The following is a 12,585-nucleotide window of genomic DNA, read 5'->3' as shown; positions in this document are numbered from 1 at the left end:
GACGACCCTCGCCCCAGGGCGCCAGCCTGGCCCGGAGATCCAGCTGTGGGCACAGCTGTGGGCACAGCTGCCGGCGGGCTGGCAGCGGCGGCCACGGGCACCGGCACCGAGCGGCAGCCCCGGCCAGCCCGGGGCAGCTGCCAGAGCTCTCTGTCTCCCGCTGCGCCCATTTATCAGCACAGCCGGTGAGCGGCTTTCAGCCACGCTCAGGAGAGGAGAGGGAGGAACGGTGCCTCGCCACCGTGCAGCCCTGCGGGGGCTGGCACACATGTCCCCATGTCCCCGTGCTTCGGGCACGGTCCCAGTCCGGGGCAAGGCAGCCTTTCCCCGCCCTTGAACGGGGCCCGGCTCTCTGGCAAAGGAAGGGTCACCGCTCCCATTGGAAAGGGGCCAGGAGATTCAGCAGGTGGATGGTGCCGAGCTCAGGCTGGGACAGAGGTGTAAAACGAGCCCCACTGTTCCTCGAGAGCTGCGTGGACACGGCCAGGGAAGGGCGGCCCCGCACGCTGGAGCTGCTCCAGCAGCAGGAGCGCAGCACCCACCCCGATTCCCCAGTGCAACATCTCCTGCCTGAGATTCACTGATGGAGGAAAATCTGAGCCTCCCCAGCCCCGGCCTGAGGGTGGCACGGCAAGGTGTGCCTCTGGATTGTGTCTGACAGGCTGTGGGTAGCTCTTAAACCTGGGGCTGTGAACTCCTGTCCGCTCTCGGGGATAAATATAGACGTGCCTGCCCCTCTCACTACCCCTTCCACCGCAAAAGAGATTTCGCAATTTAACCCGGCCCCGCTGTGACTGACAGGCACACATTGACCGACGCTTCTCCCATCGGAAGCCCCAGCGATTTGTTAATGTTTATTCACAGCTCCTCGGTCTCCTGGGGGAACAGCCTGGCTTCCCCATGTAGGGCGTTGGCTGGCAGAGATGGGAGCTCAAATATGAGGCAGGATGCGGTGAGGGTGCTGCAAAGGGCACCAGATGCCAGAGGACCCAAGATAGGATCCTGCTGCGTTGAGCTTACCCCCGTTAGGAAAACAAGTTATTTTTTGATCCACTCCTGGACAGCAAGGTTCTGCAGGGTAGGGAAGGAAAGCAGCATTGCTCCCCACAGTCTCGGCACAGCTGCTGTTTTAGGGGGTGCTGTAGGGCTGGGGAGCAGTGCTGGGGAGGGGGCTCTGGCTGTCTGCGAGTCTCTCAGAGCCAGCACAACACAGCACCCACACCCACAGTGCTGCTGTGCTAACACTCACATTTTTTTTGTGTTTCCCACCCAAGAATGGCCAGCAACGCCAGCACCAGTGATGTGGAGGGCCAGCTCAGGAGCCCCAGGCAGAAGGTGGTGAGTATTTTGGGGGCTACTGGCCTCATTTCACAAGGTGAGGTGGGAGCTGCTGCAAGGACCTGCTTTGTGGCTGACAGGTTTATAACTACTTTGCTTTAGGAAATGCTGCTTTGTCTCTTAGGCAAAGCACTTTGTATGGGAGGGGGGGGTAAAGGGCTGTGCCAGCTCTGGCCAGTGGTGCTGGGTGGTGAGGGGAACTAGAAGGGTCAGGAACACTGGGCAGGGTGACCCTCTGCATACCTGGACTTCAGCGGGAGGAATCCAACACTGACAGCTGACCTGGTCTGAGGAGAGAATGGGGAAAAGCTCCTGGCTTCCCCCAGGCCACCCACAACAGCCAGCACAGAATGATTTTGCCAGAGATGAGCCCCAGATTTGCTTCCCAAGCTGTCACAGCAGGCAGTGACTCAGGGCTGTCCAGTGTCCCAACACAGCCTGCTGTGGCTCTGCCTTCTCCCTGCCCCACTGCACTCCTGTCCCAGCTCCTGCCACTCCTTCTGCCCCTTGTCCAGGTGCAAGGGATTGTTCCAAGACCATCTCTGTCCTGGGCTGCAAAGAGAAACCACCTGTGCTCCATTCCAGACCTGACCTAGCTCCTGAGCTGAGAGGCATCTGCCAGGGACCTGGTACTGGGATCATCCCATCCTGCCCAGCTGCCCCACAGGGTGAGCCTGGGGATTCCTCAGCCTCCCTGGGCTGCCATGGAGCCCTCGTGGCCTTTCCAGCCAGCAGGACAGGACCCTTCACTTGGTGAAGGATCACACAGCACAGAGCCAGGAGAGCTGGAAACTTCTCTCCTTACAAAAGCCTCCTTCAGTTCCCAGAGGGAGGCCCCATGACAGGGGAAGCTGTCCCCATATCCCCCCACAGCCCTGAGCATGGGCAGCATCTCCTGAGTGTGGGCTCTTGCTGCCTCCAGGAGAAGCTGGTATGAGACTCAAAGGCCTTTCCCCAGTGCAGCACTAAGCACCAGTGTGGAGTTCATCTGGGCAGTGTCCCCTGCCCTGGCAGCCTGAAGAAATGTTTCCAAAACATCTCCTGGTAGCTCTTTTATTTAATGGGGAGAGTGGGAAGAAGAACACCTCCTCTTCTCCCTGTTTGCTGGTCACTGGTTCCCTTGTGCATGTCCTGGCAGACACAGCCCCCACACCTCCTGTCCTTGCTCTGGGGCTGCTGTTCCCCAGCTCCAACCCCCGCTGCTCTCAGCCCTGTACCCCGTGTTCCCTGCCCCTCGGGCCAGGCAGGAGCTGCTCGGCTCGGGCTCCAGCCCGGGCTGTGGGGCTGTGCCCGACACTGCCCCGGCCCTGCCTGCAGCCGGGGGCATTTTCTGCCAGCAGCGCTCCCAGAGAGCCCCACCGAGCTTCGCTCGGCCCATCAGGGCAGCCAGCGGGATGGGGAGGGTTTACAACCCCCAGCTCTGCCCAGGCTCTCCAGGGGACACGTTTTGGGGGCACTATTCTCCCCCATTCTCACTGTGCTGCAGTATTTGTGTGTCTGAGCAGAGCTCAATTTCCCGTCCCCAATTCAAAGGCGTTTCCAAGGAAGGCTTTCGCCAAGCTGCCGGCCGCATCCCGGCTCTCCCGGGGCAGCCCACGGCTTGCAAATGTCGCACACCCGTGGGTCGTGGCTCCGGGAGATGCCCGGTGCCGGTGCCGGAGCGCAGACCCCGGGGCGGTCCCGCGGAGCGGCGGCTCCGTGCCCGGTCAGCAGCCCCGGAGCGGCCGCGGGTCCGGCCGGGGCCCGGCCCGGGCGCTGAGCCCCGCCGGCAGCAGAACGCCCCGAAAGGCCGGAGGTGCCGTCCCGGGGACAGCATCGCCCTCTCCCCGGCCGTGCCTGCCCTGCCCCGGGCTGGCAGCAAGGTCAGCACCTTCTCCCACCCGCCTGCGTTTGGAGACCTGCCCGGATCCAAGGGGAATTAGGGACGGCTTCCGTGTCTCAAATGGCTCTGGCCCAGGCACAGGATTTGAGTTCCCGAGATCTGGACAAACAAGTTTTCACCCCTTAGGCAAAATACAAAGTCTTGCAACCTGGGGAGATGCTTTTCCCTGGAACTCGGTGTAATTAAAAGAGTAACAACACAGGGATTTCTTCAAAGGCTGAATTCTTGCTCACACGCCAAGGAAAACAAGCTGGTTGATCTCTTGAATACTGCTGCCTGCTATCATCTGTGGCAGCACAGAGAATGTGCACTTGAACTCAGAGATGTTGCAGAAGTGTGGGAACTGTCCCAGCCTTCCCAGACCACAGGTTTTCTCTGGTCATGTTCATGCAGGTGGAAAAAGATGAGTTTCTGTAAGTGCCAGCACAAGAAGACAGTGCCCAGTGTGACAGCAGTGACGTACATGTAATGGAAAAATGGATGCTGGGTTCTAAGTGATCTTAAGTTGGAACAGCCAAAACTGCCTCTCTTTAACTCAAGAGTGATGATGGGAAAATGGAAATTTGAAACATTTCCAGATATTAAGTGCTTTTGCATTTATTTTTGGCCAATGAGAAGTTCAGCTTGCCTGTGGGGGTTGTGTTCTGCAACTCTTCCAGGAAAATAAGCATGAGGAGAAGGTCCAGGATCCTGACAGAGAGAAGGACGAGCCCAAGGCAGACATGGGGAGCAAAACCTGGGCAGACCTGGCTGGGGAGATGAAGATATTCTTGTGGAACCCGGAGGAGAGAACATGCTTGGGGAGAACAGCCAAGAGCTGGGGTAGGTCCTCCTTGCTCAAGCCCCTCTTCTGGGGGTTGTTGCCTTTTCTGCTTCACAACAGATTCACCTGCCTGTGAGTGTCCTTGATAGCTTGGACTGACCACCCCTGCCCATTTCTTTAGTGTTAAATGTTTCTAACTAGTGCAATAAATAACCAGTGAGGAGGACAAGCAGAAAACCATGCAGAAGGAGGTGAATGTTGAGGGAGAGTGTGAAAGCAAAGATTTCAGGCTGCCCAGACTGTGTGTCCCAGAAAGAAGTGTAGAGCCTGAGGAAGCAGGGGAGCTGCAGGTCAGTGTGCTGCAGCTGTGCACCCTGCTGCCAGCAGCACTCCTGCCCCTGCCTGTGTAATCAGGGACCCCGGGACAGTGGCTTTGGTGCCATCAGGTTGGTGGGGAAGAGTGCCTGGGCTGTGGCAGGTGTTGTGTGCAGGGTGCACACCCTGGGGCAGAGCAGCCCTCCCTGCCTGAACGAGCCTGGCTCTAGAAAGGGAATGGAAGGGAAGGGCTGGTCAGCACTGTCACCCATGGCCCCCAGGGAGTGACAGGGTGCCCACAGCAGGGCCCACAGTGCTGCCAGAGCCAGTGCACTGGGATGTGCCAGCTCTGATGGTTCTGAGTGCCCTGTCTGCTTTATCCACGTCCATGTGCCCTGCAAAAATTATTGCTGAGTCTGGAGGTGCCCAGGGTGGTTAAGAGCAGCCTGTGGGGTCAGTGCTGCTGCAGGCTTGATCCAAAATCAAGGTGCCATAAGCACACATGGTGCCACCCATCTTTGCAGCCCTGTTCTGCCAGCACCCAGCCCCCTTGGCAGAGTGAAAATCCCAGCCTGATCCAGAGGCACCTGCACACCCTCAGTGTAAGGCTGTGAACTACCAGGGGTGCTGCTGGGTGCTTGCAGCCCTTGGCTGGCACTGGCAATGCACCACAAACCCCACAGCCCTCCCATGCCCCTGCCAAGAGCTCTGGGTCTTCTGCAAAGCCTGTGGTGGCAGCTGGGAGAAACAAAGGAAGCTGCCCACCAGCACCAGAGGAGTTTGAAAACCTGCCAGCATGAGTCTGGGACAGACCTTGACATTCATGTTTGCACTCCTGTGCCCTTTGCTGGCCACAGAGGCAGAGCAGTTTTTCTGCTTCTTTGCTGGATGGGAAGGCATAGACCAAAGTGTGGGAGCAGTAGGGTGAGTCCTTAGTGGTGTAGGTTTGGTTTTCTGGAACCTCCTCCAGGTCCTGAGAAGATCCTTGTGAGAGGATTTGCCCATGTGGTGTGGTTGTGACCCTGGCAGGCTACTGCTGGCAGTGCTGCAGCACTGGGGTGGGTGCAGCATCCTCCTGTCCCCTGGGGCCACTGTGCTGTGCTATGTGACCCCCCACGTGCCCTTGGTGCACACACGTGTGCTCACTTGTCTCTACATGGGGGCAGGAGAAGCTACGACCAAAATCAAAATTTATTTTAAAGTGAGAGCATTTGGAGGTGAGTGGAGCTGAACTTTTCCACTCTCATTTCATGGGTGGGGAAGAGGGAATTTGCCCAGCCTGGGGCTGCTCCCCTGTGCTGGCTTTGAAGGTGTCCCCTGAAATGGGTGCCTCAGGGGACTTGCACTCACCAACTGCAGGGAGACAACTGGCCACAAGGTCATCCCTGCAGGCCCCAGCCCCTGGGAAAGGCTGCACCCCCTCTCTGCTGGTGAAGGAAAGGCTGCTTTCCTCCCTGCTGCACTGCAGGAAACACAAAAATGGGAGCAGTAGTGGGAAGATGTCCCAACAAGCACCAGCTCTGCTGCCAGGCTGGGGCAGAGGGACCATCCAGCATCCCTCTGGCAGGGCTGGACATTGTCCCCTCTGTGCCACCAGCACGGTGCTGGCCCATCTGCCCCAGCTCAGCCCCCAGCAGGACACAGCCCCAGCAGTTCCCAGCACGGTGGCCCTGGCAGAGGCACTGCAGGAGAGCACATCTGTGTTCCCAGGGCTCCCTCCAAGCTGCCGCAACGTTTCTCCTGGGAAATATTTGGGTTAGGGCTTCGTTTTGCTTTCTGAGCTGCTGGGTTTTATTCATAGGCTCTGGCCTCTTGAGACATCCTCAGCCAACAGCCTGGTCCAGAGGAAAAACAAACCCATTCCCTGAACGTCTGGGCCATGAAGCAGTGAGTGGTGCTGCAGCCCTGAGCCATGCTGCCTGCTCAGCCCAGCACCAGGGTCCCTCCCGTGCAGGGGGCAGGAACCAGGGCAGGAGCATCACAGCCCCATCAGGAGTTCGGCTGAAGCCACTGGGTACCTTTGCATGTTACCATGCCAGGAGGGGGTGGGAAGGGCAGGAGGGAATGTTGGATTCATCTGTTGGAGAGAGCTGAGGCAGGCGGGCACACAGACCTGCTCCTGACACAGCTCTGGGAAGGGCCATGCAGCAAAAGGGACACAGACCCAAAGAGCAGCTCCCCCAGCACTGGAGCAGCTGGCAGTGCTGCAGCCACAGACAGCAGAGTGTGTGTGCAGGGCTGGGCTGCAAGCTCCCACCTCCAGCACGGACTCAGGGCTGCAGAGGACGCCGTGCTGAGCACGTCTGTGCATCCCTGTGGGACACATCCCACGGGATGTGCTCTGCTTGCCTTAACAGCAGCATGCCTGTCTGTTTTGCAGGCTTGATCTTACTGTTTTACTTCATCTTCTACACGTGCCTGGCGGGAATGTTTGCCTTCTGCCTGTATGTGATGCTGCTCACGCTGAGCCCCTACACGCCCAGGTACCGGGACCGTGTGTCCCCACCAGGTATGTACCCCAGCCAGATGGCACCTCTGCCACCAGTGTCCTACCAAAATGGCATGGCCAGCACCTCAGGCAAAGCCCTGCTGGAGCTGTGCCCTCCTACAGTCACCCAGCCCTCCCTAGCACAGGGTGTTCTCACCTCAGGGCACTGGCAGAGCTGCAGGTTCTCTGCACAGGAGCAGACATCCTAAAAAGCCCCATGAGAAGCATTCACCCTGATGATACTAATTGTTATTCTCATTGCACTGCTTATTGTTATCATTATTCTTAAGGCAAAAGCCAAGTTTAGGTATTTCATAGGTGATGCTGATGCATTTCAGCTGCTGGCTCTTTATACCTCATGCCTTCAAAATAAAATGTAAATTGTGAGTTGCTTTTATGCATTATTATTTGGGGGAGTTCTGGCAAGAGAATGCTCAGCAAATCCTTTCCCTGTGTCAGACACAGCATTTTCCCCATGTTTTTGTGTTGGTGGGGAAGAGGGCCCCTTGCCCTGCTCCTTGTCTGGAACTGCCCACTGGGGACACAGGGGACCAGCAGCCACTCTGTGCAACCCCAAGCCCATCACCAACCCACAACACTACTGAGGCTCTCCATGTTTTCTGGGATATTTTGATGTGTATGGTGTTCTCTGGGGGTGAAATGAAGGTGAGGGATCAGCGGGTTGAGGAGAGAGTTGATCTGTGATCTGGTACTGCCTCTCATGCCTGTGCCCAGCCCAAGCCCAGTCACACGAACCAGCCCTGCAGCACACAGCCCAAGCCCATGAATGCTGCACCTGCATCTGCCTTACCAGGGTCTGTCTCCTTCTTCAGGAGTGATGATCAGACCATACTTGAATGGCTTCACCATTGCCTTCAACGTCTCCCAGCCCAGCACATGGCAGCCCTACGTGGACAACATGCACCACTTCCTAGCAGGTGAGCTCTCTGTCACCCTGGGAGCCATGGGGAGGGTGTTTTTATCCATGGATACATGCATGCAGTGCAGGAGTCTCCTGCCTGGGCACCTCATGAGCCACATCTGGAAAAAGAGGCTCACAAGGTCATGGGAGCTTTGCCTTTCCAGGTATGACTTCCTAATGCCCTTGACATGTGGATGTTCTCTGAGAGTTTGGGTCTGTGCAGGTCTCAGGGGGTTTTAACTAGTATGTTGTGTCACCGTCACACTTTCTGAAAAATTTCTTTGCCCAGGATTTTCTCCTGGGAAGCTGAGAAGCCTCAGAGAAAAATTAAAACAATAATTATCTGATTTGCTTCTCCTGTGTTTTGCTGTTTTGGAATGTGTTTGGACATTTTTTACCAACAGGTGGTTGTTTCATTGGTTTAATGTGAATTGTTTGTACTTAATGGCCAATCATGGCCAAGCTGTGTTGGACTCTGAAGAGCAAGTCATGAGTTTTTCATTATTATCCTTTAGCCTTCTGTAAGTATTCTTTGTCTGTTCTTTAGTATAGTTTAGTACAGCATTCTTGTATATAATATAGTATCATAAAATAATAAATTAGCCTTCTAAGAACATGGATTCAGATTCATCATTCCTTCCTTCGTCTGGGAACCCCACAAATACAACACTGTTGGTCTCCACCAGCTTATGATGACAAAGTTCAGGAGGAGAAGAATATTGAGTGTGTCCCAGGCCAGTACTTCATCCAAGGGGGGAGTGACAGTGAGGAGAAGAAGGCCTGCCAGTTCAAGCGCTCGCTGCTGCAGAACTGCTCTGGCATCCAGGACCCAACATTTGGCTATTCCAGAGGCCAGCCCTGCATCCTGCTGAAGATGAACAGGGTACAGAGAAAGCTGCTTCTTTTCATTTCTTCCTTTGGGGCATCCCAGTATGATGAACACCACACAGGGACTGAAACTCCTTCACTTTTCAGGCCCAGGGGAAAAGGGAACTAGAATCCCCAAACCTGCAGGCCATATCTGCTAGGAAACATTAAAAAAAACTCTAGAAAACTTGTTCTATTTGATTTGCTGAGGCCTTAGTGCTTGGGGGGTCTTCTGCCAGTCCCTTCTTCATGAGGAACTGAGCTTTAGGGAACACCCCAGACCCCAGTGCTTTACAATGGGAATTTTCTTAGAATTTAATTTAAGTTTAATAGCATGGTGGTTCAGTGCTCACTGCTGGGAAAATAAGCATGGGGAGGATGTGAACTGTATGGGGAAGAGGCTGTGTTACTCCAGGGGATCTAGACCCTCTCTGTGTCCTCTGCTCTGCCCCTGCTCTCAGGCAGCAATCTGGCCCTCAGCCTTGGGCAGGTTGCACGGTGTGGGGTGCAGACCCAGCTGCAGGGACACACAGCTCCTGTCCTGAGCAATGTGGCTGGCACCCAGAGAGGTTTAAGCTCTGGAGAAGGGAGGCAGCACGTGCTTGACACTGCATTTCACACCAGCATGGATGTTTTTTGCTGTTGCAGATCATAGGCTACCGCCCTGGTGCCGGTGTCCCCGTGAGCGTGGAGTGCAAAGTGCAGGTACTGCTTTCCTCTGTGCCCTGCAGCCTGCTGGGGACAAGGACAAACATCTCCTCCTGAGGGACCTCACCTCAGCACAGCTTGTCCTCAAAATAGCCCCAAACACCCACAGGACCCAGAGCTGCCCATGTGTCTGGGCACCACCGGAGGCCAATCTGCTGACAGTGACAGAGGTCACCACTCTCCTGCTTCCCACTCTGCTCCTGCAGCCTCATGGGCACCACCAAGCTCAGCCCCTGGGGCAGCCTGTGGGCTGGGTGCCAGCTCCCAGCTGGAGCCTGGAGCTCAGTGGGAAGATGTGGGAACTCCTCATTTCTGTCTCCAGCTGCTCTGCAGCATCCTCAGTCCTGGGGGCACCCTGCAAGCCAACAGCAATGGGGTGAAGGAAGGGTTCCCCCTGCTCAGGCAGCTCCTGGATCATTGCCTTGGAGAGCAAAGGCACAGCAGAGAATCAGCAGGCAGCAAACTGCAACCCTGCCCATGGCTCCACAGCTCCACTCTCCCCTGGCTGGAAGCAGGGCAGTGACTGCCAGGGGCTGGCAAGGGACATTTGCTCTGAGACAAGCTCTGAGGGGAGCTGTATTTTGTGTCCTATGTGTGTGTGTGCCTCTGTTTTTTTGCTGTTCACAGAAAGGCAATGAGACTCACCTCAGGTCAGTGGATTTCTACCCTGGGAATGGGACATTTGACCTCATGTATTATCCCTACTATGGCAAGTTCACCCACGTGAGTGAGGGGCTGGCATCTCTTTCTGCTTCCTTGGGAATGGGAGGGCAGGAGCTGCTGCACAGGCTCCAGATGTGCTGTCAGGATATTTTGGGCAGATGTGGGCAGGACAGAGGCCACGGGCTGTGGGATTACAGAGCTCTATTTCTGTCTCTGACAAACTGTGCGTGTGTGTAACAGTGTGTGAGTGTGTAACTAAATGTGTGTGTAACTCTGTGTGTGTGAGTGTGTAAGAGTGTGTGAGTGTGTGTGTGGTTTTTAGGACAGCAGAAAGCATTTGTGAGTCCCATGGTGTGGTGCTGTCCTGGGCAATGACCCCAAGAGGCAATGTGCAGTGATCCATCTTGCTAAGGCACAGGCACAGAAAGGCTCAGCATGCTGGAACCATGAACCATTTACAAATTATTTTACTGAACATAAAAGCCCTGCTTGTTTGTCTGCTCTCTCAAAAATTACACTTAAATCTCCTTTCTTTCCAGGTCAACTACACCTCCCCACTGGTGGCTATGCACTTTACAGATGTGCAGAGGAATTACTTGGTCCCCATCCAGTGCAGTCTGAATGGGAAAGGAATTATCAACGACCTGAACAGCGACCGCTTCCTGGGCCGAATCATCTTCACACTCAGCATTGGGAAGTAGCCCCTGCCAACTCCAGGCACTTAGGATAAGTCAATCAGAGGCTTTTTCCTTTTTAAAGCATCAAGACAGCATTTTTTTCTGCTAGGAAAAACAGGCACATGGAGATTATTGTTAATTTATTTTTGTTCATAGTTAGGAAACCAATAAGATACAATGGAGTGTGGATCCACATTTTTCATCTTCTGATGTAAATCATTATTAGTAAATATTAGAAGTTTTCCTCTGGGGAGAGAACCTGCAAAATATTTCACTTTTGATTGAAAAAAACCTCTGGTATCCAAATGCTATTTTCATAAGGTCTTTTATGAGTGATCTCTGTGGAATGCATCTTTCCTGGCTTTAAATTTTATTTTTTTAGAATAGTTTTATATGCATTTCTCAGGCAAAAGCTAAAAAGGAGGCAGTTTATTAGCACCATTCTTGTTAAAATAATAAACAGCAAAAATTCTGGATTATTCCTGCAATAACAGAGTGGAAAAGTGAAAATGTCAGCTCTCAAAATGCTTTTTAGGATCTCCAGCCCCAGAAGCATCTTGAGTGCAGCATTTTACACAGCTTGTTGATCACACCCAAGGTGTTGAGCAAAGGCCACAGAAAATCATTTGCCCTTGAACCCTTCCAGCTGTTCCTTTCTGAAGTGGGAAGATGAATGCATTTCTCCCTCCCCCCTCCTCACTCCAGTACTCCTCTCTGCCCCAGGAATCCTCACCCAGTCTCTTGGGCAGGGATGAGTGAGAGGAGCTCTCCTGTCACACCTCATCGGTTGGCAGTGCCTCCTGATCGGGCATAGAAGTGCCCAAAGCTCTCAGACCTGTTCTTCCCCATTCCAGAGAGGTCCCAGCTGTAATGCTGCAGCAAAATGCAGGGAAATGCTCAGTCCTCTCACAGTTAAGGGGTCAGTGTTGGGGTGAGTGAAGGCATCAGTCTGTCACCCCCAAAGGCTGATGAAGCACAGGGTGCACTGCCCTGAGCAGCCTGAGCCTCCCTCGATGGGACAGACCAGCTGCACTCTGCTTGCAGGGAGCTACAAACACAGCAGGACAGGACACCTTGGGGTAAAGCACCACTGGGAAAGCACACTTACTAAAATTACTGCCTGAGCAGGGGCATTATGGTATGTTTGTCCTACATCCATAGCCAAGGAACTTCATCTGCTGTCATTTCCTGATCTATATCAGTCTCTAAGAAGTGATTTTTTTCTATTTAAAATAAAGTGACTACAGTAAAATTAACTCTATGGTGGCATTCTTGAAACACCGGTGTTAAGAGATGCAGTTTGTGCTGCCAGTTAGGGACTGAATTTCCAAGCAGCATGTAACAATATCCTGGAATTCTCAGCACTTGATAAACTTTCCCAGGCCAAAGAGTTCAGTACAATAAGACTCACTCTTCACCAAGCATCACAACCATCTGGCAAAAAGGATTTATTAAGAACTATTAAATACCTGAACCAGAGGTAGTTTAGGAACTAATTCTGTTCAGTTGTCGTTATCCAGATGGCACTGATAGAACCAGGGCAATGTATTCATTCTGCCTGCACAAATTATCTGCAAGGGCATCTTCTGACCAGCAGAAACTGGCTTCTGCCAAGGAGGATGCTGCTGGGGGAGTGGCTCTGCTTTTGACATCAGAAATAAGTTAAACCCACAAGCATTTCTCTGTCTGCCAATTGCTTTAGCTCTTTTAAAGCATTTGTCTTTGTGGGGTCTTGAAAGGAAACCAAACTCACTGTGTCTCATGCTATCAAATTAACAGCCTTCACACTAGCACCAAGATAAAGCTTTATTTAATATCTATTCCCTATCTGTCTGTTGGAAGGATTCTGATGGAAGAGGAGGTCCTTTAGCAGATGCTAGACCCATGCTTTGACCAAATCAACACAAAAATCAACTGATTTGGATGTAAATGTGTGAATAGCTTAGAAGCAAAAGCTTCTGG

General features: G+C 53.7%; 1 protein-coding gene across 1 annotated transcript; it reads left to right on the top strand.

Moving 5' to 3' along the window:
* The first annotated feature begins 3,851 nt into the window (after window positions 1-3,851).
* ATP1B4 (ATPase Na+/K+ transporting family member beta 4) lies at window positions 3,852-11,879 on the top strand. The gene is made up of 7 exons (XM_054641754.2): window positions 3,852-4,042; window positions 6,679-6,807; window positions 7,620-7,724; window positions 8,395-8,591; window positions 9,224-9,280; window positions 9,911-10,006; window positions 10,486-11,879. Exons 1-7 carry the CDS (start codon window positions 3,943-3,945, stop codon window positions 10,645-10,647), a joined length of 846 nt encoding a protein of 281 aa, XP_054497729.2. The 5' UTR covers window positions 3,852-3,942; the 3' UTR covers window positions 10,648-11,879.
* Window positions 11,880-12,585: the final 706 nt, after the last annotated feature.

The sequence above is a fragment of the Agelaius phoeniceus genome, chromosome 14 (genome assembly GCF_051311805.1).
Source record: "Agelaius phoeniceus isolate bAgePho1 chromosome 14, bAgePho1.hap1, whole genome shotgun sequence".
Classification (NCBI taxonomy): domain Eukaryota; kingdom Metazoa; phylum Chordata; class Aves; order Passeriformes; family Icteridae; genus Agelaius; species Agelaius phoeniceus.
Note: the sequence above shows the minus strand (reverse complement) of the source record. Positions and strands in the feature narration are given on the sequence as shown.

Coding starts and splice junctions, on each gene's coding strand:
- ATP1B4 (XM_054641754.2), top strand. CDS start 3,943: ATGGGGAGCAAAACCTGGGCAGACCTGGCTGGGGAGATGAAGATATTC. Junction 8,592..9,223: donor TCCTGCTGAAGATGAACAGG/GTACAGAGAAAG, acceptor TTGCTGTTGCAG/ATCATAGGCTACCGCCCTGG. Junction 10,007..10,485: donor ACTATGGCAAGTTCACCCAC/GTGAGTGAGGGG, acceptor CTTTCTTTCCAG/GTCAACTACACCTCCCCACT.